The sequence below is a fragment of the Rhinoderma darwinii genome, chromosome 12, assembly GCF_050947455.1.
Source record: "Rhinoderma darwinii isolate aRhiDar2 chromosome 12, aRhiDar2.hap1, whole genome shotgun sequence".
Taxonomy (NCBI): domain Eukaryota; kingdom Metazoa; phylum Chordata; class Amphibia; order Anura; family Rhinodermatidae; genus Rhinoderma; species Rhinoderma darwinii.
Genome location: NC_134698.1, coordinates 37,764,355 through 37,791,391, shown reverse-complemented (window position 1 = coordinate 37,791,391; position 27,037 = coordinate 37,764,355). Strand labels below are relative to the sequence as shown.

The 27,037-nt window shown below is 42.8% G+C and overlaps 1 protein-coding gene across 1 annotated transcript in view; it reads right to left on the bottom strand.

The window, feature by feature from the left end:
• Positions 1-6,494: 6,494 nt before the first annotated feature.
• Positions 6,495-27,037, bottom strand: part of EGLN3 (egl-9 family hypoxia inducible factor 3) — a 47,103-nt gene continuing 26,560 nt past the window's right edge. Inside the window, exon 5 of the mRNA XM_075843287.1 lies at positions 6,495-7,120. Within this exon, the coding sequence (XP_075699402.1) occupies positions 7,086-7,120 (35 nt within the window). The 3' untranslated portion in view covers positions 6,495-7,085. The remainder of the gene's footprint in view (positions 7,121-27,037) is intronic.

Below are 27,037 nucleotides of genomic sequence, written 5' to 3'. Positions count from 1 at the left end.
TATTAATACAGACTGACTGACTTTGGATGTTATACTACATAAAAAAAGTCCATGCCAGATTATCAAATGCGTGCTAGAAATCAGTCTGTACTGATTCCCACCATATGCCAGTCTGATAATGCATACAACTGGTAGTTTTTAAGGACCTTTACACATAATATTACATGCTGGCAGTGTGTGCTAAAAGTGTATCGATGATTATTCAAAACAATATAATTCATAATGTAATTTAATACAGAGAATATAAGCAAATAAACCATCTTTCACAAACCCCCCTTTTTTCATATTAAATTACAGAAATTATATATTATGAATATAAACCTGAAACAATATATCAATAGGGCCACAGCTAATAATATAATGCCATCAGCAATCTCAGGTTTGGGTATAGGGTCCCACCAGTGCATTGACAAGTCCTCTACATAGTCATCCTCTTCTGTCTTCTGCTCTTCACTGACTGTCGCCCTTAGGGTAACCCACAATTGTGGAGTCAGACTGTACGGTGGTGTCCAGTGGGGGATTTATTATTTCCCCTTCTCCTGGTCACTTACTAATTAAAACACTTGGATGCAGCTAACGGGTTCACTCAGGCTTTTGGTCTTTGCTTTACTTTGACCTTTGCTGATGTCATCAGGACTTTGCTTGGTCCTTCTCATCTGTCAGATACCGTCTCTTTTAGTATACATCACCGGGCTGTACTGTGAGCCGGGGTGAGATCCCACGGAGACAGAGTAGTGGAGTTTTATTGTGACTACCACAAACGCTCCGCATCTGTCCGTTTCCTGGGGCAAGTTACTTGTCTGCACTGCTGCTTAGAATTGTGACACTGCCGTCAGTTCATGACAAACGCGTTATCCATCCTTCACACTCAGCACTCAATGGCCGCAGGGAGCACACAAAAAGATGGTGCTGTAAAAATAGGCCCAAAATAAAAAAAACTTGCGCATGAAAATCAGCACAAATACTGATCATTGATGGTGGTGACTGATCGGTGCTCAGCGGCTGCAGGGCACACACACAGAGATGGTGCTGCTAGAAAAATGAAAAAGAAAAGCAAAAAAAAAAACCTGCGTTAAAAAAAATGACCACAGATGCTGATCAGTGATGGCAGTCACTAACCAGCACTCAGTGGCCGTAGGGTGCACACATGGAGAGGGTGCAGAGGAAAAATTGACAAAAAAATAAGTGGCAAAAATTGAGTACAGGTCAATTGATCAGCGCTCAGTGGCCGCAGGACAGCGAGGGGGAGGGGGGTGAGAAGGGTCAGGGAAATTTAGGGACAGAGCACAGTGCTGCTGCTGCTAACCCCACCCCCCCCCCCCCCCAAATAAAACCCAGCAACAGCACAGTTGATGATGATGACGACAGCAGGATGCAGGAGACAACGATCATCAACAACACAGGCCTCAAAAACGGTCAGTATGGCTCACAGTATGTATGCACCAGCTCTGCTCACCGTTCCTAACCGGAATAAGGTGGGCAGAGCTGGTGCAGGGTGTTTGAAAGACCCACCATGGCTGCGATTGGTCGGTCTATGCAGACCAACCAATCGTAGCAATCTTGGAGGGGTGGCGTGTTCCACCAGCCTGTGGATACAAGGCAGGAATCTGGGCTGTCCTAGACAGCACCAATCACCAGCTATCACTGTGCCCTGTGGCCCAGTGATAGGTTTATGCCGAAAAAAGCTGCGATTGGCCGGTCAGGGACAGCAGCCATCTTTACCGTATCCTTGTACACGGTGACCGCTTCACGTAACTGTACCTTGGATTGCGTTAAAACCTTGGCGACAACAACGTAATTGTACGTTGTATGTCGCAAAACGGTTAATATACTGAATTGACAATGTAGATATGGTCCAAGCTAAGTTAAATAAAATAAATGTGAACAAGGCTCCTGGACCAGATGGGTTAGGGTATGTTCACACGGCCTATTTACGGACGTAATTCAGGCGTCTTACGCCTCGAATTACGCCTGAAAATACGGCTCCATTACGTCTGCAAACATCTGCCCATTAATTTCAACGGGTTTTACGATGTTCTGTTCAGACGAGGTGTATTTTTACGTGTCGCTGTCAAAGGACGGTGCGTAAAACTACCCCTGCCTCAAAGAAGTGCATGTCACTTCTTGGGACGTAATTGGAGCTGTTTTTCATTGACTCCATTGAAAAACAGCTCCAATTACGTCCGTAATGGACGTCGCGAAAAACACGTACACTTGCAAAAATGTCTGAATTTCAAGAGCTGTTTTCGCCTGAAAACAGCTCCGTAATTTCAGATGTATTTGGTGTTGCCATGTGAACATACCCTTACACCCAAGAGTTCTTAAAGAACTTAGTTCAGTTATTTCTGTCCCCCTGTTCATAATATTCAGAGATTCTCTAGTGACTGGTATAGTGCCAAGGGATTGGTGCAGAGCAAAAGTAGTACCTTTTTTCAAAAAGGGCTCTAGGTCTTCCCCGGGTAATTATAGACGAGTAAGCTTAACGTCCATCGTGGGAAAAATGTCCTACTTCCGCATCAAAATGTAAAAACAGCACCTAAAAACGCATAAAAAAATGCATCACAAAACGCAATATTAGATGCGGATTTTACCTACTGAATTAGCTACTTTTACTTGCGGTTTTGATGAAGATTTTCTGCACCTAGCCTGAATCTGTGGAATAGAATGCTGAAGGAGCTGGTCATAGCAGGAACAGTAGATCGGTTTAAAAGAGCCATAGATCATTTCTTAGAACAAAAAAATATCAGCTCCTATGTCAATGTATAGAATACTTGTTTGGCTGTTGATCCAGTCGGATTACCACTTGGGATAAGAAGGGACATTTCTCCTATTTAGGGAAGATTGGTTAATGTCTTATGTGTAATTTTTATATATATTTACTTTTTTTTAACCTTCCTCTGGATTAATAGGGCTAAAACAAAGTTCTATAGTTTCTCCCATCCCTTGTTTGAACTTGATGGACATAGGTCTTTTCCCAACCATACTATGTAACTATTATGCTGCCCTCAATGAGGGCAACATAATGTAGATGACAGGTTCCTACTTTTGTCCATTTTATCATACACATACTGTATCTGGTGTGATCAACTTGAAAGAAGTGCCATGCCAATGCAGATTAAACAGTATGAGAAATCACATACCAGAAAGATTTAAAAAGGCCTTATGTAACATAGAGGCAGTGCATGCAGCTGCTATAGGGGCTTTGCAGAGAATGTGTTTGGTCTATTGGCTTTCGCAAGAGCCTGCGTAGGATTCCCCCTGCAGAGAAACTGGAGGTTCTAATCATGGAGGTGGGGAATTGGCTCATGTAAAGGGCATAAAACAATACGAAAACAGAAACAATCACATTTTGAATACTATGAAGCCCCCCTCTCCTCTATGCATGCCACTGATGGCATATGGGCACACACCCTCTTAGGCCGGGTTGACACGTGGCGGATACGCTGCGTAAAGGCACACAGCGCATCTGACCCGGTGACCGCAGGGAATTCCGGGCGTAAAACTGCACCAAATTGTGAAGCAGTTTTTCGGCCAAAATGTCAGCTGCGGAAAACTGCAGAATTAGCCGTCCTGCTGGCAGGCTGGCCTTCTGAGATGATGTTTATTCCCATGTGACCGCCGCTACAGCCTATGATTGGCTGCAGCGGTCACATGGGATGAAACTTCATTCCAGGAGGCCAGGCCTGCAGAATGTCAGAGGTAAGTTTTTTCTAAGTTATGATTTTTGTGACATAATCTCTGCAATTCTGTTTGTTGCGGATTTTAGATCCCCATTGAATTCAATGGGGAAAACTCCTGCCGATTCCACAACCATAATTGACATGCTGTCGCTTAAAAACCGCACCGCAGGTCAATTTATGTGTGGAATCTCCGCATATCACGTATGTAGCGCGTGGATGAGATTTCTTGAAATCTCATCCACTCCTCTGCTACTGAATTATGCAGCGGATTTTCCGCAATTAAATGCTATCGCTGGTTCTAATGCCCTAGGGGGATTAATAAAAAATGCTAAAAAAATTTTTTTGTATTGTACAAAAATAATTAAATAGAAAAGTATTTTTTCTCTAAAGTAATATAAAAAAAAAAAAATTGGCTAAACTATTACAATATTACATTATTTAAAGAGGCAATATTACATTATTTAACAGGATCCCTATGCGCTGTTTAAATGAATGGGGAGAAGTGCATGACGCTGATTGGTCAGCGTCATACACTCCCCTGTACAATGCCCACTTGGTCTAAAGTAAAATTACGCCCACTTGGGCATTAAGCAACTCATTAGCATAAATCTAAAAATGCTAATAAAGTGGTAAAAATAGATTGTTTTTTAAAATAAAAAGCACTGCTGTCACCTACATTATAGCGCCCATCTCCTTATGTAGGAGATAGGGCACTTATAATGTGGTGACAGAGCCTCTTTAACCCGCAAGATAAAACACTGTAAAAATATATATATATTTAAAACGCCAGGATCGCTGTTTTTTGGTCACCTGTGCTCTAAAAAAAATGTTAATAAGTGATCAAAAAGTTGTATGTACCAAAAAAAGGACGAAAAAAAAAAAAAAAGTGATAGCTCTCAAAATATAGCAACACCAAACAATTTTTTTTTTAAACAAATGTGTTTTTCCTTTGTAACCATTAAAAACTGTATAAATTTGGTATTGCCATAATTGTGTTGACCAGCACAATAAAGTTAAGTTGTTGTTTTTACAGCATGGTGAAAGTCGTAATAACGAAACCCAAAATACTGGAATGACATTTTTTTCTAATTCCAACGCTCAAAGAATTTTTTTTCAGCTTCCCAGTACATTATATGGTACTTTAAATAGTACCAATAGAAACTACAATTCCTCCTCAAAAAGTAAGCCTTTACTTCATTGACGGAAAAACAAAAAATGTTGCGGCTCTTGGAAGGCGGGGAGTGAAAACACGAATGAACAAAACTAAAAATGGCCTGGACTTCAAGGGGTTAAAGTGTAATGTATTCAGCTGTCTGGACCTCCAAGCTGACGTAGTAAAGGTGGTGGAATATCGGACATGTCAGTATACCTGCCATTAGCAGAAAGTGAGGATTCTTCTACAACAAGCAACAATATTAAAATCATAATTTAGGCCCTGTTCACACTGAGTTTTTTGGCGTGTTTTTTGATGCGGAAACCGGCAAAAACAGCTGAGAACGCTTCCTATTTTTTTTCAATGGGTAGCAGAGGCGTTTTTTTTCCCACGAGCGGGAAAAAACGCTGGCGGTAAAAATAAGAGTGATTACCTTCCTTCAGGCGTTTCCGTCTCTGACATCAATGGGAGGCAGAGAAAGCATTTTTCGCACCGAAAACCACGGCAAAGGGAGTGTAGGCAGGTCAAAATCTGCCTCAAATTTTCTGAAGGAATTTTGAGGCAGATTTTTCTGCCTCCAAAAAACTCAGTGTGAACAGGATCTTAGAAAATGAAAACATTACATGACCCCTGCACTATCCACCAGATGTCAGTGGCTGTGAGTATTCTTTTTTTCCATGTACACGAGGAAATACAGAAATTGTTTATCCCTCGCATGATTTAGAAATATAGTTACAATAGTAAACATATATGCTTAGATATTTAGCAGGATCAGAGATAGGGATCAGATGTCGGCTGTGTAATGGGAAATAATGAGGATTCTGAGGATTAGAACCATGCAATATCACATATTGTGATTTTTCTTCTCCTCAACAAGGGAAGGATCACTCCCACTGTAGTGTTAAGCTGGCCATACGGAGTCCAATGGAACGTACCATGGTTTTTTTCCTGTCAATTTGTACAAAATCTGACAGAAAAAACTTCTGTGTCCCTTTGTATGAAATCCGAAGGGCCCATGCACCTTTATGGAAGCCTTTATTAAAGTGATGCCAGCCAAGGATCTTTCACACGCCAGTATTTTGCATCAGTTTTTGGAAGCCAAAACCAGGATCGGATCCAAAATACGAAAGAGGTACAAATCTTGTGTAGGTTCCACTCCTGGTTTTCACTAGCAAATACTGTTTCCAAATACTGCCATGTGAAAGTGGCCTTAGGCTCTGTTCACACAGTGGATCTTGTGTGGCGAATCCAGCTGCAAAACTATTCCTGCCGTTGACAGGAAGATTCTGCCCTCCCATTGACTTCAATGGGAGGTTCGGGCGGAAGCTGCCCAAAGATCGAGCAGGACGCTTCTTTTGCCCGCTAGCTGAAAAAATCAAGCAGGAAACAGAAGCGTCCAACTCCAATTGAAATGAATGGGAGGTGGAAATTTGCGGCACAATCCAGGTCAGATGTGTGAACATGACCTTAGAGTTATAGTGTAGTTGAAATGAAAGTGAATGGCACTGAGCATATTGAGATTCTATCAAACTATAACTGGGTAAGTCATGGTTCAGACAGAAATGTGCTTGGCACAACCCTTAAAAGCACTAAGCTTTTGTACTCCCTCTCATTCATCCCTTTTTAAATCACAAGGTACAACTTCAAGATTTCACACCGTTTATTCTGTAATATCCAAACACTTGCATAAAAATCATAATGACTCAACCATCACAATTTCTTACACAACACTGTCAGATATAAATAGACAAGGGGATTAACAAATTAGTTCAGAATTACTAGATTTGTACAACAAAGTGAACATGCTCTGGCCCGCAGACATGTCTTATGGTCTATGACCGTACCTGCATCACTTCTGCTGTGCTTTTACTTTACAGTGTATTCACAATACATAGTCTCCTAGACTTTACAGTATTTAAATATTCTGTACCAAAAAGATAATGACATGTTAAATCAGTGCTCAATCCATGCATGGGTTGAACAGAGGTGAAATTTGGTACTTTATACATAGAACAGAAGTCTAATGGACAATCCTGTGATATCGACAGCAATTATGTATAAAGACTATCTCTCTTTTGTGTTCAGTCCATGACGTGCCCTTGGAATAATCAGAAACTTTACTGGAGTTCAACATGTGCGGTGATCTTTAATTGCATCCTTCTTGTGGTAGGATTATCCATGATTAAAGCTAGTGACACAAGAATAGATTTGTTATCTTCCCTTCTTTTCTATTGTCCAGTATGAGGTGTTCATCAGTTGTCTTCTGAGGTAGGATCCTGCCTGGACTCTTCATTAGGAAGAAAGGAAAAATAACAAAGTCAGTTGAGATCAGTGAATGCCATGCCAAAATGTAAGGGGTATTATGAGATTAGAAAAAAATATATGGTAGCTTTCTTCTGGAAATAGCACCACTATTGGCCATGGCCTGTGTGCAGTACTGCATCTCAGTCCCATTCACTTCAATGCAGATGAGCTGTAATTTCCAGTGCAATCCATCGAGAGTGGCACTGTTTACAGAAGAAAGCAGCTATGTTTTTCCTCATGTAATACAACCTCTTTACGTGTAGCCCATACCAACCAGATATTCATATATACAAAATGACTCACAGGATTTAATTAGTTTTATGGATTTTTTATGAAAACATAATATGGATCAATATTCAGAAATGGAGGAAAATTGTATAGCACTTCAACACCTTGTTTAAACATTGTATTAGCCAGAAAAGTTTTATACAGAGAAAATTCCTTTAATCTGACATCCGATAATCCAGAAACGGAATCTTGTTTCAAGCACGTAACTGAGATTTAATATGGAATTTTAAAACCAGTAGGAGAATACTAGCAGAGAGGAACAATGAGGAAATTCCCCTATTTAAAAATCAAAGAGATCTTGCGTTGATATTTTAATCCAGAATATCTGAAAACCGACACCTATCAGGTTCCATTGATGCCAGATTAAAGTGATTTTACGGTTACATTTTGTTTATTTTTAAACTGTTTTTATTCAGTTTTTTGACACTTTCCAAGTAGTACAAAAACTTCATGAAAGGCTATGCAAATCCAGAAAGATGTAAAGCCATGTTATCATTGTTAAAAAAAGGTACAAGTTCATAGCAAAACATTTCCTGAATCAGATACAATAGTTGTACTAAAAAAGTGCTGCTATAACAGCAAAACACCATACAACATAAAGCAAAACAAAAATTAAACAACTGTCTGTACCTAACCTCGTATATAAAAACCTATTAGAAGTAATAAGACAAAGCCTACTACCAACAGTGAATGGAACGCAGTTGCTATTGAAGAAGTTTATGGTAACAAGAGTATAGGAGATGTGTCCTGGTCCACAATCAAGGTAAAAAAAATAATCAAAGAGATAGGTGGAAACTGCAGAATTTCTTATTGATACTGTCAGGGATCATTACCATGTATATTGTTTGAAAAATATTATCCTCACACATATGTATATACATTTCAGTTCTTTGTGTAATATACTGATATATAATAAGTACTTTGTTCTTGTCGGACACACCTATGGAAGACACCGCCCCCTGGAATGCAAGAAGAGTGAGTTTGAGAAGTTACAGCTGTGAAACCGGTGGGGGCTTGGGCACTCCCACATCTCTCTGGAGGCATGTGTCTTTTTCTGTGTTTCTTTGTTCTGAATAAAAAGTTTACAGTCTTCCTCCTGGCTGACAGAGGGAAGCTGTGTACCAAACATCTCTGTGTGGTGTACTTCTCTCCAGGCATGCCTTCAGCTTTCAATTTACAGAGGTGGTTATTCAGTGTGAAATACGGACCTGACATTTGGCGCCCGAACGTGGGGCCTCACTCGAGGAAATATCAAAATCCGGACAATCGACAATCACAGGGTGAAACAGATAACTCAAAGTTGCCCACTGAAGGAATTTGATCACCTCCGCAACACGGTAAGCGAGTTGATTTTATGAATCTTCGACTTATCTGTGTTAGTGGACAGTCTTGTGGCGATCTGTAGAACCCTTTTGTTGATTTCCTGGATTATCTCAGGCGACAGAGGTGATATTTTCCGCTGTGAGGTCAAAAACCTGTGAGACCTTAGTTGCGCCCGACTAACCATCCTCTTGGTAATTAGGGACTAGATAGAAAATACGCGGACACAATATAGATGTGTGATAAGTCGTGGATAGTATTATAACCTGTCCTATACGCGGGCATGCGGGGTGCAATGCACTGATAAGATGTGTGATAAGACGTGAGACAGGTGCACGCGGGGTGCAATGCAATGCACTGAATAATAATAATAGATTTGTAGGTAATATAGTGGCCAGACCAGAGAGTTGTAGACCGAAGATTGTTATATAAATTCCGTGTATAATATAGACTGTTAGAACGGTCCATATTCAAATCATCAGGATCACCCGATCCTATTCATGATTTGGTGAAGTGAATGGAAGTTAGGAATAAGAAAGGTATTGTATGTTATATGTATTAGAAAACACAGGACCAGCCGATGCCCGGTAATGGTGTCCGTACCTCATGTTGAGTGTGTCCTCATTGTGGGTGGGAAACCCCCCCTCACAGCTGCGCACTGTGTTTCCAATGGGAGAGGCTGCCCCCCACCACCCACCCCTGATGTGGCCACGCCCGGCCCAACCAAATCAGTATGAAATAATCGCCTTGTTAATTTTGTCATTTTTAGTGTCTTTTCTATTTTTAGGTTCCATGCTAGTGTACAGGACGCTGTTCTCTGATGAAGCAACACGCCATCATAATATAGAGATGGTGGCCGACAGATTGGACACTGTTACACATTATGTGTTTGATGTTTTGAACGTAGATAATTCCTATACAATGGTGTGATGAATGATTGCAGATACGTATGTTGATTTGCCTTGATTGAAAGTGTTAAGATTGTGAGACTAGACGCTGTTAGAAGCTGTGAGTGTGTGACCCCCCCCCCTCTCTCCCCCCTGTAGTATGCTGTGTTTTGGGAGGAGGAGGGGGGGCTGACTGGGTGCAGTCTGCAGGGCTGATGAGACAAAGGGATTTCAATATGCACTGCTGAGATATATATATATATATATATATATATATATATATATATATATATAAGTAATGTCTACAAACCTAAATAAATTTCTTCTCTTTGCGCATGCGTTGTTGTTTATAAAAGTTACGATATTTATGTGTTATGATGTGATCAGATTTCATGTATTTTGATGTTAATTCAGATGTATTAAACTATAGATACTGTGAGACACGGGGTTTTGAAAATGTATGTGCCCCCCACCGTTCCCTATTTTTTATATACAGTTTATTGGTTTGCAGTAATTAATATTACCAGATATAATATTTTCGGTTTTATTGAATAACTAACTACAATTGTTTTGTTTTCTTTATTTCACACATGAGTTATGTCATTGTAAAGATCAAATCATTTTTGTTTCAGGCTGTTGTACATTACAGGGGGTTAAACTAGTGCCCGACTTTGTTATGTTGAGATGTAGTTTTGGACTCTGCTACATTACTTTCGCAGAGTCCACAAAGGGGGGAATGGTGAAGGAACTGATCAGGTACAATTTTGGTTTGTTTTGAATTAATTAATTTGGTTTCAGGAGATCTAAAAATGTGTATGAGACCCCAATTAGTAATCCAGATTAAATGTGTATGAGAGTAACCTAAATTTTGAGGTTTTTCTGTGTAAGGCCTCATGCACACGACCGTATTTTTTCCCACCCGTAAATACTGGCGTAAATACGGGTCCGGTGTCACACGTATTCCACCCGTTTTGCACCAGTATTTACGAACCCGTGCCCGTAAATATGGGTCCGGTGTCACCCGTATTCCACCCGTATTTAGGGGCACGTTTTTGGCGGCAAAATAGCACTGCACTAATCGGCAGCCCCTTCTCTCTATCAGTGCAGGATAGAGAGAAGGGACAGCCTTTTCTGTAATAAAAGTTAAAGAAATTCATACTTACCCGGCCGTTGTCTCTCTTCACATCCAGCCCGACATCCCTGGATGACGCGGCAGTCCATGTGACCGCTGCAGCCTGTGATTGACCTGTGATTGGCTGCAGCGGTCACATGGCCTGAAACGTCATCCAGGACGTCGGGCCGGATGTCGAGAGGGACGCGTCACCAAGGCAACGGGCGGGAGACCGGACTGGAGGAAGCAGGAAGTTGTCGGTAAGTATGAAAGTCTTTTATTTTTATTTTTTACAGGTTTATACTGATCGGTAGTCACTGTCCAGGGTGCTGAAAGAGTTACTGCCGATCAGTTAACTCTTTCAGCTCCCTGGACAGTGACTATTTACTGACGTCGCTTAGCAACGCTGCCGTAATGACGGGTGCACACATGTAGCCACCCGTCATTACGAGAGCTCCATAGACTTCTATGGACTGTCCGTGCCGTTATTACGGCCTGAAATAGGTCATGTTCTATCTTTTTCAACGGCACGGGCACCTTCCCGTGAGAAAACGGGAAGGCACCCGTCGCCAATAGAAGTCTATGAGCCCGTTATTACGGGTCGTAATTACGACCCGTAATAACGGGAGTTTTTACGGTCGTGTACATGAGGCCTAAGATGGTTCCAGATCTTTCCAGAACAGTAAATATGGCACTGGGTAAGCTGTGCTGTAGTCTCCACCCAATATGAGGTATTGTGTAAGAGACCATCCCCCACCAGCAAAGTTACACAGGAGGTGACGTCACTTACAGATGGATCTTTACAGATTTAGATGGGGGAGAAGGCAAAACAAAAATTGTCTGGACATTGTTAATTTGATGTAAAGTTTTTAGGAATTTTTTATTTTTTATTTGTTTTTTGTATTAATCAAGTATTTGCAGAACCTGATAAAAGTGAGATTCTCAAAGTGTTCTGGATTATCAGATGAGTGTGGAGAAGTGTATAACATTTGGTTTTATTTTAGAGGATGAAGACGCCACCCCTTTGAGATGTTCTATCTATATGTGACATGGGTTTCTAATGTAAATTTGTAATAAAGAGATTTTATTATACAGTATGTACAAGACAGGATACGAGGCACCAGGTAAATTACCCAGAAACCACTCTCACCTTCTTGTTCATCTCAAGGAGCGGAGCTGGAGGTGCTCGCTGAGGCTTGTAACCTGGCAAAAGGTAAGACGGCCGACATTTACACTGACTCTAGGTACGCTTTTGGCATCGCCCACAATTATGGGCCCATTGGTAGTAGGAACTTTATTGGATCATCGGGTAAGCCAATTGAGAGAGCGAGAGACGACAGACCTGACAACAAGGATATGTGCAGCCAGGTGTCAGTAAATTGGCTTGTCCCTGGATACAATAATGCCACCACTAGGTTTGTAGCAGCCAGCATGATGTGCGCACGGCATGACATAGGTAAAACAGCAAAGGTACCTGTGAAAAGTGCAGCCCGGCCAGATTACCCGTCCCAGCGACTGCAGAACATACAACTACCCGAGGTAGAAGTGTATGACAATGTGCTCGTATATGTGTAGATCTGTTCTCAGGTGGGCCTGAAGCCCGGCCGGTATCTTCCCCACTGCAGACGTTGTGTGTAAGGGACGGGGTAACAGTGTTATCCCAAGTATTGAACTGGTGTTTGTACAATGATAAGATGTCAGCAGTTCTCTAGACATTGTCCCAAGGTTAGTTTGTTTAATAACTGTATTTAAGAAGTGTTGTGGGAATATTAAATACTGAGGTTAAGTTTTATGTAAAGTTCTAGACCAGCCTTAGCATTGGACTATTAGAGTCATGGGTCAGATAAAAGGTACAGAAGCGGAATATTCCCATTCGAAAACATTTTTATTTGTTTATTTTTATTTTTGTTGTGAAAGGGAAATTTTAGAGCAGAGAATTCTGTGCAGTGTATATGTGTATGTATAGATATGTATATAAAGAAGAAGAATCAGTTTGTAAGTTCTAGTTACTGACCAGTGTGAACGTTTGATGTAACGATGCTATTTGTTAATGTTTTTCTTCAAATTAATTATTTGATTAAGATCAATTAATGTTTATACAATGAAAAAGCTTGTTCTCCACAGGAAGAGTCCAACTGGGAGCGGAAGGCGTGAGAACCAGATTCTAACAGAATGTGGACGGATAAGGGAAGGTGAACCGGTAACACCCAAGGCACTCTTGATGGCACTTGCATTGATGGTGTATGACCTCACATATGCCCCAAGACTGCAAGGATCGATGTGGTAAGATCTAATTGGTATGCCCCAGGTTTTACAGCTGATGCTGCTAAATTCTGTTAGAGCTGTTTGATTTGCCTACAGAACAGTCCTGGCAGACCGGTGCCAACCTTATCATACCCGCCTCCCACGAAGAGAACCGACCTTGAGAGGCCTTCCCAGGTAGAACGAACCAGATTAGAGTAAGAAAAATAGGTTTAAGACACTTCTCAGATAAACATGTGGAATCTGTGTATGTTTCTGTGAGGTGGAGATGTTCTAGGCAATCAGCTGAGATCAAGGTACAAATCCTGCTGAAAGAGTATCACCAAGTGCAAATGAAATGTACCCAGTAATCACACATCTTCTAGGTGCACTGTCCATTGTAACAGAGAAGTTTTTCCTTATATATATATATATATATATATATATATAAAGGTGTTTGATGTCATTTAAGGGCTTGACATTATTGTATGTACTTAGAACAACGTTTATAATGTATGCGGATGATGTTATCACCAGATTAGTATTTATTTTAACAATTGACAAGAGTTGGGGGTCCCCAGCAAGTGCCAGTAAATATGAACTAAAAGACTTTTAACACGATGAACTCCATAACTGAGATGCGGCAGGCGCAGCCTGAGCCACTACAACGCGTTTATCATGAACTGACGGCAGTGTCACAATTCTAAGCGGCCGCCCAGACAAGTAACTTGCCAGAGGAAGAGTACAGATGCGGAGGGTTTGATAGTCACAATACAACTCCACTAATCCGCCTACGTGGGATCTCACCCCAGGCTCACAGCATGAGGTGCTATGTACAGCCCGGTGACGTAAACTAAAGGAGACGGTGTCGGACAGATGAGAAGGACCAAACCAAGTCCTGATGACATCTGCAAATATCAAAGTAAAGACCAAAGACCTGAGTGAATCCGTCAGCAGGATCAAGTGTATTGATAAGTAAGTGGCTAGGAGGGGGTAATAATAACTCCCCCACTGGACACCAACGTAGTCTGACTCCACAATTGTGTGGGTTACCCTAAGGGTGACAGTCAGTGAAGAGCAGAAGACAGGAGAAGAAGAAGACGATGGTGTACAGGACTGGCAATGAACTGATGGGACCCGAAACCTGAGGGTGATAGCATTATGTTATTAGTTGAGGCCCTATTGTTTATAATGTCTGAGGTTTATAATTATAATGTGTGTAAATATGCCACGGTGCTGCAAATTACAATCTGAGGAGTTTTATGTGAAGGTGTGAGGTGAAGGTCACTGTGCTGCCCATGACCTGTTATATCTGCAGGGGTAAAAGTCCCATTAGGACAGTAAGTGACAGTGCGACAATTGTTACCATTAATAAAATGTAGACTGGATTAATTATATATACATTACAACCAGCAGCGGTTTGTAGATTATATCAAGACAACCATCCTTTATCCTGAGGAGAATAGGGAAAGTTAGGACCATTCCGACACCTTGGAAGTCCAGGTACAAAGGGGGGGTCACTCATCAGGAGTAGCTCGTCTCAAGCTGGTGAAGAAATCCAAAACCCCTACCCGCCTGGTTCGAGTGGTCAGTGGTAGGTTGCTAGGCAAGACTCAGGGATAGAGTAATAATATTTTTAGGGGAGACTGTCAGGTATCATTACCATGTACAGTGAAGGAAATAAGTATTTGATCTCTTGCTGATTTTGTAAGTTTGCCCACTGTCAAAGACATGAACAGTCTAGAATTTTTAGGCTAGGTTAATTTTACCAGTGAGAGATAGATTAGATTTTAAAAAAAAATGAAAATCACATAGTCCAAATTATATATATTTATTTGCATTGTGCACAGAGAAATAAGTATTTGATCCCTTTGGCAAACAAGAGTTAATACTTGGTGGCAAAACCCTTGTTGGCAAGCACAGCAGTCAGACGTTTTTTGTAGTTGATGATGAGGTTTGCACACATGTTAGATGGAATTTTGGCCCACTCCTCTTTGCAGATCATCTGTAAATCATTAAGATTTCGAGGCTGTCGCTTGGCAACTCGGATCTTCAGCTCCCTCCATAAGTTTTCGATGGGATTAAGGTCTGGAGACTGGCTAGGCCACTCCATGACCTTAATGTGCTTCTTTTTGAGCCACTCCTTTGTTGCCTTGGCTGTATGTTTCGGGTCATTGTCATGCTGGAAGACCCAGCCACGAGCCATTTTTAATGTCCTGGTGGAGGGAAGGAGGTTGTCACTCAGGATTTGATGGTACATGGCTCCATCCATTCTCCCATTGATGCAGTGAAGTAGTCCTGTGCCCTTAGCAGAGAAACACCCCCAAAACATAATGTTTCCACCTCCATGCTTGACAGTGGGGACGGTGTTCTTTGGGTCATAGGCAGCATTTCTCTTCCTCCAAACACGGCGAGTTGAGTTAATGCCAAAGAGCTAAATTTTAGTCTCATCTGACCACAGCACCTCCTCCCAATCACTCTCAGAATCATTTGAAAACTTCAGACGGGCCTGTACATGTGCGTTCTTGAGCAGGGGGACCTTGCGGGAACTGCAGGATTTGAATCCATTACGGCGTAATGTGTTACCAATGGTTTTCTTGGTGACTGTGGTCCCAGCTGCCTTGAGATCATTAACAAGTTCCCCCCGTGTAGTTTTCGGCTGAGCTCCCATCTTCCTCAGGATCAAGGATACCCCACGAGGTGAGATTTTGCATGGAGCCCCAGATCGATGTCGATTGACAGTCATTTTGTATGTCTTCCATTTTCTTACTATTGCACCAACAGTTGTCTCTCTCTCACCCAGCGTCTTACTTATGGTTTAGTAGCCCATTCCAGCCTTGTGCAGGTCTATGATCTTGTCCCTGACATCCTTAGAAAGCTCTTTGGTCTTGCCCATGTTGTAGAGGTTAGAGTCAGACTGATTAATTGAGTCTGTGGACAGGAGTCTTTTATACAGGTGACCATGTAAGACAGCTGTCTTTAATGCAGGCACCAAGTTGATTTGGAGCGTGTAACTAGTCTGGAGGAGGCTGAACTCTTAATGGTTGGTAGGGGATCAAATACTTATTTCTCTGTGCACAATGCAAATAAATATATATAATTTTGACAATGTGATTTTCTGTGTTTTTTTTTATATAATCTATCTCTCACTGGTAAAATTAACCTAGCCTAAAAATTCTAGACTGTTCATGACTTTGACAGTGGGCAAACTTACAAAATCAGCAAGGGATCAAATACTTATTTCCTTCACTGTATATTGTTTGAAAAATATTATCCTCACACATATGTATATACATTTCAGTTCTTTGTGTAATATACTGATATATAATAAGTTCTTTGTTCATGTCGGACACACCTATGGAAGACACCGCCCCCTGGAATGCAAGAAGAGTGAGTCTGAGAAGTTACAGCTGTGAAACCGGTGGGGGCTTGGGCACTCCCACATCTCTCTGGAGGCATGTGTCTTTTTCTGTGTTTCTTTGTTCTGAATAAAAAGTTTTCAGTCTTCCTCCTGGCTGACAGAGGGAAGCTGTGTACCAAACATCTCTGTGTGGTGTACTTCTCTCCAGGCATGCCTTCAGCTTTCAATTTACAGAGGTGGTTATTCGGTGTGAAATACGGACCTGACATTACCACACTGAATTAGAGAAACAAGTATGCAAGTTAGTTGTAAAAGTTGGAGGGAGAAGAGTTAGGGTATGTTCACACGCACTGCTTTCAGGCGTTTTACGCCTCGAATTACGCCTGAAAAAACGGCTCCATTACGCATACAAACATCTGCCCATTGCTTTCAATGGGTTTTACAATGTTCTGTTCCCACGAGTTGTAATTTTAAGCGTCGCTGTCAAAAGACGGCACGTAAAAAGACGCCCGCATCAAAGAATGGAATTGTAATGTAACGCCTGCGGTCGCAAACCCCTTTCATCCTGCCGACGTCTTCCTCCCTGAAGATGCCAGCACATGCGGCCGTCCTGTCCTGCAGTGACCGCTAAGGTGCGCGCACTATCTCATTCCCGGCCTTAAGGGGCCAGCGTGCACACAGGTTAAGAATTAACTAATTACTCCCAGATCACCCAAGACTATAAAAAGGGCCCTGCCCCTTCACTCCTTGCCTGAGCGTTGTTTGAATTCCTCTGTTAGTCTTGTAAATGGTTCCTTAGTCGTATCCAGTTCCATGTGTTCCCATGCCCTGCTACCTGTTTCCTATATCCTGTGCTGTATTTGTTCCTGTGCCCTCTCTAGTGTTGGAGCCGTGTTGTACCATCTGTGCCCAAGCCGCTGCTACTGTCTGGACTATTACAGGTACCCTTGTGCTTGGACTCTGTATAGACTTGGTACACGGTTGCTTGGCCAGCTGCTACCCCGCTATGGCGGTGCGGCCTAGTGGGTCCACATACCCACAGATCGTGACAGTACGCTCAGGCCATGGACCTCGCTGGTCAACCCAAGACCATGACAACATCACAAGTCATGTGGGTAGATATGCTAGACCTCCGGTCATGACAGGATCAACTCCTCCAGGCGGTGAACATTATTGCACATCGGCTGGATACGCAAGCTCCAGCTTTCATGGCACCTGCTCTTGTTCCTCCTACTACACCTCCAGGCAGTACCGATCCCCGATTCTCTCTGCCACCACCTCCCCGCTTCGACACAGATGCGAGGACCTGCAGGGGATTTCTGAACCAATGTCAGATCCACTTCACTCTATATGACGGAGCATTTTGTTCCGATGACGCAAGCATCGCATTCCTAATTTCTCTCCTTACTGGCAAGGCATGGGCGTACCCCCATCTGGAAATGTGGAGGACCAGAGACCCATGAAGACTTTCCGCACAGTATTTGAGGAACCTGGGCGAGAGTCTCTTCAGCAGCCTCATCCCTGCTGACCCTTCGGCAAGGAGAATCCTCTGTGGGCGAGTACTCCATTCAGTTCCGTACCGTGGCTGCAGAGCTGCCTTAGTAGCTACATTCTGGCAGGGTCTATCCTCCGATATGAAAGACGAGCTTGCCGCTACAGATCTGCCTTCTACCCTAGATTACCTCATTCTTCTAGCCACCCGGATTGACATGAGGATCCAGGAACGGTCTCAAGATATTCGCCGGGTCAGAAGATTGCCTAGGTTGGCTCCTACATTCCAGCAACCCCTGCAGCCCTCACTAGCTGTTCCACCAGAGGAGCCTATGCAAATAGACAATCTCCAGTTGTCTGTCCAGGAGAAACAACGCAGATGCACTTCGGGACTCTGTCTGTATTGCGGCCTCGAAGGCCATTTTGTGAGTTTATGTCCCCAAAAGCCAAAGAGATTCCAGCGCCTAGGATTGGTTGGAGAGACAACCTTAGGTGGAAAACGGACTAAATAATAAATTCTCTTACAAATTGACCATTCCCATGACCATAGTGTCAGGTGAGTAGACGCACCGGGTCTCTGCCTACCTGGACTCCGGGTCCGCGGCAAACTTTATCCAACAGGACTTAGTGGGTCAGCTCCAGTTGCCGACGGTTCCCTTGGAGACACCCCTGGCTGTTGCCTCGGTGAATGGACTTCCTCGGCCCGATCCCATCCTGTCTAAGACCAAGCCACTGAAGCTCCAAGTGGGAGCACTTCATACCGGGCAGATTACTTTCCTCATCTTGCCCAAAGCGGTCAATCCGGTATTGCTGGGTCTGCCTTGGCTCCGGCTTCATGATCCGGTCCTGGAGTTCCAGAGAAGTTCTCCAGTGGGGTTCCAAATGTCTCCACCACTGTTTGTTACAGATTCAGCCTGTCCTGCTTCCTAGGTCTCAGTCGTTGACATGATTACCCACTCATTTTGCACAGTATGCGGACGTCTTTTGAAAGAAGGAGACTGAGATGCTTCCCCCACACCGGGCGTACGACTGCCTGATTGAACTTGTTCCTAATGCTTCACTGCCCCGTGGATGGGTAAACCCCTCTCCTTGCCAGAGGCTCAGTCCATGTCGGCCTATATCAAGGAGAATCTGGAGAGGGGTTTTATACGAAAGTCATCCTCCCCGGCTGGTGCCGGTTTCTTCTTTGTAAAGAAAAAAGACGGATCCCTTCGACCCTGCATTGACTACCGTGGTCTCAACCAGATTACGGTCAAAAACAAATACCCTTTGTCACTGATCTCGGAACCTTTTTGATCGAATATGAGGAGCCAAGATCTTCTCTAAACTAGACTTGCGCGGGGCCTATAACTTAATCCGAATCCGTCAAGGTGACGAGTGCAAGACGGCGTTTAACACTCGAGACGAGCACTATGAATACCTGGTGATGCCCTTTGGCCTGTGTAATGCTCCCGCGGTCTTCCAAGAATTTGTGAATGATGTCTTCCGAGATTTCTTCTATGTCTGTGTTATGGTCTATCTCGATGACGTTTTGATTTTCTCCCCAGATCTGACAACACTTCGGAGGCATGTCAATCAAGTCCTGCTGCGATTAAGGGAGAATCGTCTGTATGCTAAGCTGGAGAAGTGCACGTTTGAAAAAAAATTCTCTGTCCTTCATGGGCTACATCGTCTCGGATCAGGGTCTCAAGATGGATCCTAAGAAAGTAAAGTCCATCCTGGAATGGCCACGTCCTCAGGGCCTGCGGTCCATACAGCATTTTTTTGAGATTCGCTAACTTCTATCGGCAATTTATCCCAAACTTCTCTTTACGGACGGTCCCCATCCCTCTACCCTTACTGAGAAAGGTATGAATGCCAAGGTGTTTTTTCCCCCCACAGAGCGCAATTACTCTATTGGGGATCGGGAGTTACTGGCCATCAAATTGGCTCTGAAGGAATGGAGACATCAAGCCAGGTGGTCGCTGCTCTTCATTCGTTTCCAATTTGTGCTTATCTACGATCCCGCTGACAAAAATGTGAGGGCCGATGCATTGTCCAGGTCATTTGAAATAGAGGACACTGTGGAGACCCCTCAATATATCATAGACCCATCCTGCCTTGTCACTGCCAATCCTTAGCAAGTTAGAGACATCCCTCCGGGGAGGACTTTTGTTCGGTTGGCAGACATGAAAAGAATTATTCGCTGGGGACACAGCTCCAAACTGGCTGGGCATGCTGCTGTACATAAAACTCGAGACCTGATAACTAGTAATTTCTAGTAGCCCATGCTGTCAAAAGATATTGTGTACTTTGTCTCTTCCTGCACTGTGTCTGCTTCTAACAAGGTTGCTCACTCCAATCTCTGCCTGTAAACAATGCTCCCTGGCAGCACATTGCGATGGACTTTGTCACAGATCTCCCCCCCCCCCCCTCAGCAGGATGCAATACTGTCTGGGTGGTGGTGGATCGGTTCTAAAAGATGGCACATTTTATCCCGCTGACCTGCCTACCTTCCGCTCCTCAACTAGCAAATCTGTTCATTCAGCACATACTTCGTTTGCATGGCATGCCCCTTCACATTGTGTCTGATCCCCGTTCAGTTCACCTCAAAATTCTGGAGAGCCCTCTGAAAACTCCTAGAGGTGAAATTGGACTTTTCCTCAGCCTACCACCCCCAGTCCAATGGTCAAGTCGATAGGATTAACCAGATCATGGAGAATTATCTTCGTCACATCATTTCCATGCAGCATGACGACTGGGTACAGCTTCTTCCATGGGCCGAGTTCTCATACAACAATCACACAAGTGAGTCCACCACTTCCATTTTACATGGTGTACGGTCAACATCCCAGAATCACTCTAACTCTTTTGGCTAAATCTCAGGTACCCGCAGCTGACTCTGCATTTGGGGACTTTCCACAATTCTGGCAACAGACTCGGTCCTCTATTTTGCTGGCAGTCGATCGCATGAAACGAAAAGTGGATACTTGAAGAAGAGAGCCGCCTCAGCATCTTCCGGGTACCAAAGTCTGGCTGTCCTCAAGAAATATCCGTCTCAATGTGCCATCGTACAAATTTTTGCTCCCAGGTTCCTCAGACAAAGAAAACCTGTCTCCTAGAACCTTCGGCTACATCCTACCCTCAAAATCCCCAACTAATTTCATGTGTCCCTCCTGAAACCTGTGGTGCTGAACCACTACAGTAAGACTCCTAGTCCTGTGGTTGCTTCCAGTGGTTCTTCCTATGTGTTTGATGAAAAGGAGATCCTGGACTGCAAGAGGGTAGGAGGAAGGACTTTCTATTTAGTGGATTGGAGAGGGTTTGGTCCTGAGGAGAGGTCCTGCGAGCAGAAGAAAACCTTAATGTCCCTAACCTCGTTAACAAATTCCTCTCTCGCTCTGGATCCATGAAGAGGGGGCGTAAGGGGGGGAGGTAATGTAGCAGCCACAGTCGCATACCGCAGACCCCTGTCATCCAGCCGACGTTTTCCTGCCCGAGGATGCCAGCACATGCAGCCGTCCTGCCCTACAGTGACCACTAGGGTGCGCACATGAGCTCATTCCTGGCCTTAAAGGGCCAGTGTGTATATAATATTTTGTGCTGCATAAACGGGATGAACGAGTATTTGATCGTTAATCGGCTGATCCTTGCCCTGCTTACGCAAGGCAATAAGTGAGAACGAGCGTTCATATGTATATATATATATATATATACACATACACACACACACACACATATACCGTTCAAAAGTTTAGGGTCACTTAGAAATTTCCTTATTTTTGAAAGAAAAGCACAGTTTTTTTTCAATGAAGATAACATTAAATTAATCAGAAATACACTCTATACATTGTTAATGTGCTAAATGACTATTCTAGCTGCAAACGTCTGGTTTTTAATGCAATATCTACATAGGTGTATAGAGGCCCATTTCCAGCAACCATCACTCCAGTATTCTAATGGTACATTGTGTTTGCTAACTGTGTTAGAAGGCTAGTGGATGATTAGAAAACACTTGAAAACCCTTGTGCAATTATGTTAGCACCGCTGTAAACAGTTTTGCTGTTTAGAGGAGCTATAAAACGGACCTTCCTTTGAGCTAGTTGAGAATCTGGAGCATTACATTTGTGGGTTCGATTAAACTCTCAAAATGGCTAGAAAAAGAGAGCTTTCATGTGAAACTCGACAGTCTATTCTTGTTCTTAGAAATGAAGGCTATTCCATGCGAGAAATTGCCAAGAAACTGAAGATTTCCTACAACGGTGTGTACTACTCCCTTCAGAGGACAGCACACACAGGCTCTAACCAGAGTAGAAAGAGAAGTGGGAGGCCCCGCTGCACAACTGAGCAACAAGACAAGTACATTAGAGTCTCTAATTTGAGAAATAGACACCTCACAGGTCCTCAACTGGCAGCTTCATTAAATAGTACCCGCAAAACCCCAGTGTCAACATCTACAGTGAAGAGGCGACTCCGGGATGCTGGCCTTCAGGGCAGAGTGGCAAAGAAATAGCCATATCTGAGACTGGCTAATAAAAGGAAAATATTAATATGGGCAAAAGCACACAGACATTGGACAGAGGAAGATTGGAAAAAAGTGTTATGGACAGACGAATCGAAGTTTGAGGTGTTTGGATCACACAGAATAACATTTGTGAGACGCAGAACAACTGAAAAGATGCTGTAAGAAGGCCTGACGCCATCTGTCAAGCATGGTGGAGGTAATGTGATGGTCTAGGGTTGCTTTGGTGCTGGTAAAGTGGGAGATTTGTACAAGGTAAAAGGGATTTTGAATAAGGAAGGCTATCACTCCATTTTGCAACGCCATGCCATACCCTGTGGACAGCGCTTGATTGGAGCCAATTTCATCCTACAACAGGACAATGACCCAAAGCACACCTCCAAATTATGCAAGAACTATTTAATGGAGTGGCCAGCGCAGTCACCAGATCTCAACCCCATAGAGCTGTTGTGGGAGCTGCTTGACCGTATGGTACGCAAGAAGTGCCCATCAAGCCAATCCAACTTGTGGGAGGGCCTTCTGAAAGCATGGGGTGAAATTTCTCCCGATTACCTCAGCAAATTAACAGCTAGAATGCCAAAGGTCTGCAATGCTGTAATTGCTGCAAATGGAGCATTCTTTGACGAAAGCAAAGTTTGAAGGAGAAAATAATTATTTCAAATAAATATCATTATTTCTAACCTTGTCAATGTCTTGACTATATTTTCTAGTCATTTTGCAACTCATTTGATAAATATAAGTGTGAGTTTTCATGGAAAACACAATATTGTCTGGGTGACCCCAAACTTTTGAACAGTAGTGTATATATATATATATATATATATATATATATATGTGTGTGTATACCGTATTTTCCGGACTATAAGGCGCACATAAAATGTTGAGAATTTCTCAGAAATAGAAAGTGCGCCTTATAATCCGGTGCGCCTTATATATGAACCCGACAGTAAAGAGAGGGGTTCATACAGGATCCTTTACCTCTATCGTGGGCGGCAGGGGTCGGCGGCGGCATACCACAGCACACACCATGCTCCTCCCCCCCGTGCGCCTATGAATTTATTCTTCACTTGGGTTTTTACAGTATCCATAAATGGATTGAGCATTACGGCCACCGTAATCAGGAGCCACACTGAGTGATACTTACAGCTCTGTAGGATCCTTGCAATATATCTTTGCTTTAGCGTTAACTATACCCACTACCCCAAAAAATGCCTCCTGTTAAGAGACATGCTTATGATGCAGGTTTCAAGCTTAAAGCTATAAGTTATGCAGTAGAGCATGGAAATAGGGCAGCTGCAAGAGAATTCAACATTAATGAATCCATGGTGCGTAAGTGGAGAAAACAAGAAGATGACCTCCGCCAAGTAAAGAAGACCAAACTGAGTTTCCGAGGAAACAAAGCAAGGTGGCCACAGTTGGAGGACAAAATAGAACAGTGGGTTATGGAACAGAGAAACGCATGTAGAAGCGTCTCCACTGTCTCTATTAGACTCAAAGCCACTGCTTTAGCACGTGACATGGAGATCAAGGACTTTCGAGGAGGTCCTTCATGGTGCTTTCGTTTCATGCAAAGGCGTCATCTCTCCATTCGCACCAGAACTACTGTGTGCCAGCAATTACCAAAGGATTATGAAGAGAAGCTGGCCATTTTCCGCACCTACTGCATAACCAAGATAAATGAAAAGAATATCCAGCCAGAACACATTATTAACATGGATGAGGTTCCCCTCACTTTCGATATCCCCGTAAACCGTACTGTTGAGAAAACAGGGACCAGTACGATATCTATACGTACCACAGGAAATGAGAAGTCATCTTTCACTGTAGTTCTCGCTTGTCAGGCTAATGGCCAGAAACTACCACCCATGGTAATTTTCAAGAGGAAGACTTTGCCTAAAGAAAATTTTCCTGCTGGTGTCATCATTAAGGCTAACCCAAAGGGCTGGATGGATGAGGAGAAGATGAGTGAGTGGCTGAGGGAGGTCTACGTCAAGAGACCGGGTGGCTTTTTTCACAAATCCCCATCCCTATTGGTCTGTGACTCGATGCGCGCCCACTTGACCGATACTGTCAAAGCCCAAGTGAAGAAAACTAATTCGGAGCTTGCTGTCATCCCTGGTGGATTAACCAAAGAGCTCCAGCCGCTAGATATCAGCATCAACAGGTCATTTAAAGTTAAATTGCGAGCTGCATGGGAGCATTGGATGACAGAAGGTGACCACACATTCACCAAAACAGGGAGGCAACGCCGTGCGAGTTATGCCACTATGTGCCAGTGGATCGTGGATGCCTGGAAGAATGTATCAGTCTCCAGTGTCATCCGAGCTTTCAGGAAGGCTGGAATCACCACTGAAGAGCCTAGCAGCAGCAACGAAACCGACTCGGATAATGAAGAGGAGGACCCCATGCTTGATGCCGAAATCGCCCAACTGTTCAACTCCGACACTGAAGATGACGGATTTGATGGATTTCTGGTGGAGGAATGAACTGAAAAAGTACGGTAAGGGTATGTGCACACACACTAATTACGTCCGTAATTGACGGACGTATTTCGGCCGCAAGTCCCGGACCGAACACAGTGCAAGGAGCCGGGCTCCTAGCATCATACTTATGTACGACGCTAGGAGTCCCTGCCTTGCTGCAGGACAACTGTCCCGTAGTATAATCATGTTTACAGTACGGGACAGTTGTCCTGCAGCGAGGCAGGGACTCCTAGCGTCGTACATAAGTATGATGCTAGGAGCCCGGCTCCTTGCACTGTTCGGTCCGGGACTTGCGGCCGAAATACGTCCGTCAATTACGGACGTAATTAGTGTGTGTGCACATACCCTTAACGTTTTGATTTGCAATTACAGCTGAACCAGTTGCAAGTTATTGTTAAAAAGTGTAATAAATTTTGACTTGCAGTCTGAGCAATGGTTTATTTAACGGTAATGTGCTGCGCCTTATAATCCAGTGCGCCTTATATATGAAACATGATTGCTTACAAGGCGCTCATAGAAAGTGCGCCTTATAATCCGGTGCGCCTTATAGTCCGGAAAATACGGTATATATGTGTGTGTGTATATATATATATATATATATATGTGTGTGTGTATATATATGTGTGTGTGTGTATATATATATATATATATATATATATATATATAATGTGTGTGTGTATATATATATATGTGTGTGTATATATATGTGTGTGTATATATATATATATATATATATATATATATATATATATATATAATGTGTGTATATATATATATAATGTGTGTGTGTATATATATATATATATATGTATATATATATATATATATATATATATATATATATGTGTGTGTATATATATGTGTGTGTGTATATATATATATATATATATATATATATATATATATATATGTGTGTGTTTAGGAGAGATTCAAAGCCATTTCAAGTAAATATTCTCAGGATCTCCTGCTACTGAACCTTGAGTTCTTAGAAAAAGAGATTGACCTGGTTAAAATACGTCTGAGTGAAAAAGATGCACAGTTAAAAGAGATGATGTCTACACAGGATTTGTCAACTCTGAAGGACAAGATTACCCTATATCTACAGAAATTCCGGGGTGAAATTGAGAAGCCCAAGCGCCAGAAATGGCAGCGAGACCTAGATGACTACACTACTGGCTAAATATATTGTTGGCAGGGTGAAGATGCTGGCCCAAGGGGTCCCAGTAGGATTGAAAGAGGACCCAGAAGTAGAACCAGGGGAGCTGAGCCATATATTACGGATTCAGAATTCTCTGATGACCAATACGCTATTCCTTTTTTAGGGAACAACATGGACACCCCTATTACAGGAGAAAACGAACCTGCAGGGGCGGGAGGAAGCATAGGAGGAAGAATGAGCTCCAACAGAATCAGAGGCAGGTTGATTCCAGCACGGGGGATACGGCAATATCAGACCAGGAAGAAAACCCTCCAGACCTAGTGGTGAATATTTCGTCATATATGTTAACTGAGCCACAGGCTAAAGTGCTTAATCGTGGTCTGTCTTTCTGTCCAAATAATGCTATTGATTGGTTTAGGTTAAATCTAGATCTAGAATGCTTTTTTAGGTAATTGAGACTTAAAAGTATATTTTTCTGATCAACTAAAATCTGTGAATGATGCATCTATAGTTTCAACTAACGAGATGTTCCACCTTAGAGATTATGGGTTCTATAATAAAAGTAAATTTCAACCTCCCCAGAATATCCATGCTGTTGAAACCTATAGTTGAAACCTATATTCTATTAATTAAGGAACAAATTGAGTCTTTAAAAAAAATGCAGAGCAACCAATTTAACGATAGAAATTTAACATGTGTAGAAAATTTGGCACTTAAGGTATTAATGAATATTAGTGATCTAACAATCAAACCGGCAGATAAGGGAGGTGCCATAGTTGTTATGGACACCTCCCTTCATCTACAAGAAATGACAAGGCAACTTGATGACACTAATGTATACACTGCTTTATCAGGAGATCCTAAGTTCACGTATTTCCGTGAACTGGAAACTCTGATTAACAATGCCTTTAAAAAAAAAATTATTGATAGAAATTTAAGTGAATTTTTTCAGGTGAAATTTCCTGTTACTCCTGTACTTTATCTCCTGCCCAAAATCCATAAGGATTCCATTCGACCTCCTGGACGCCCTATTGTCTCAGGGAGTGATTCCTTGTTTG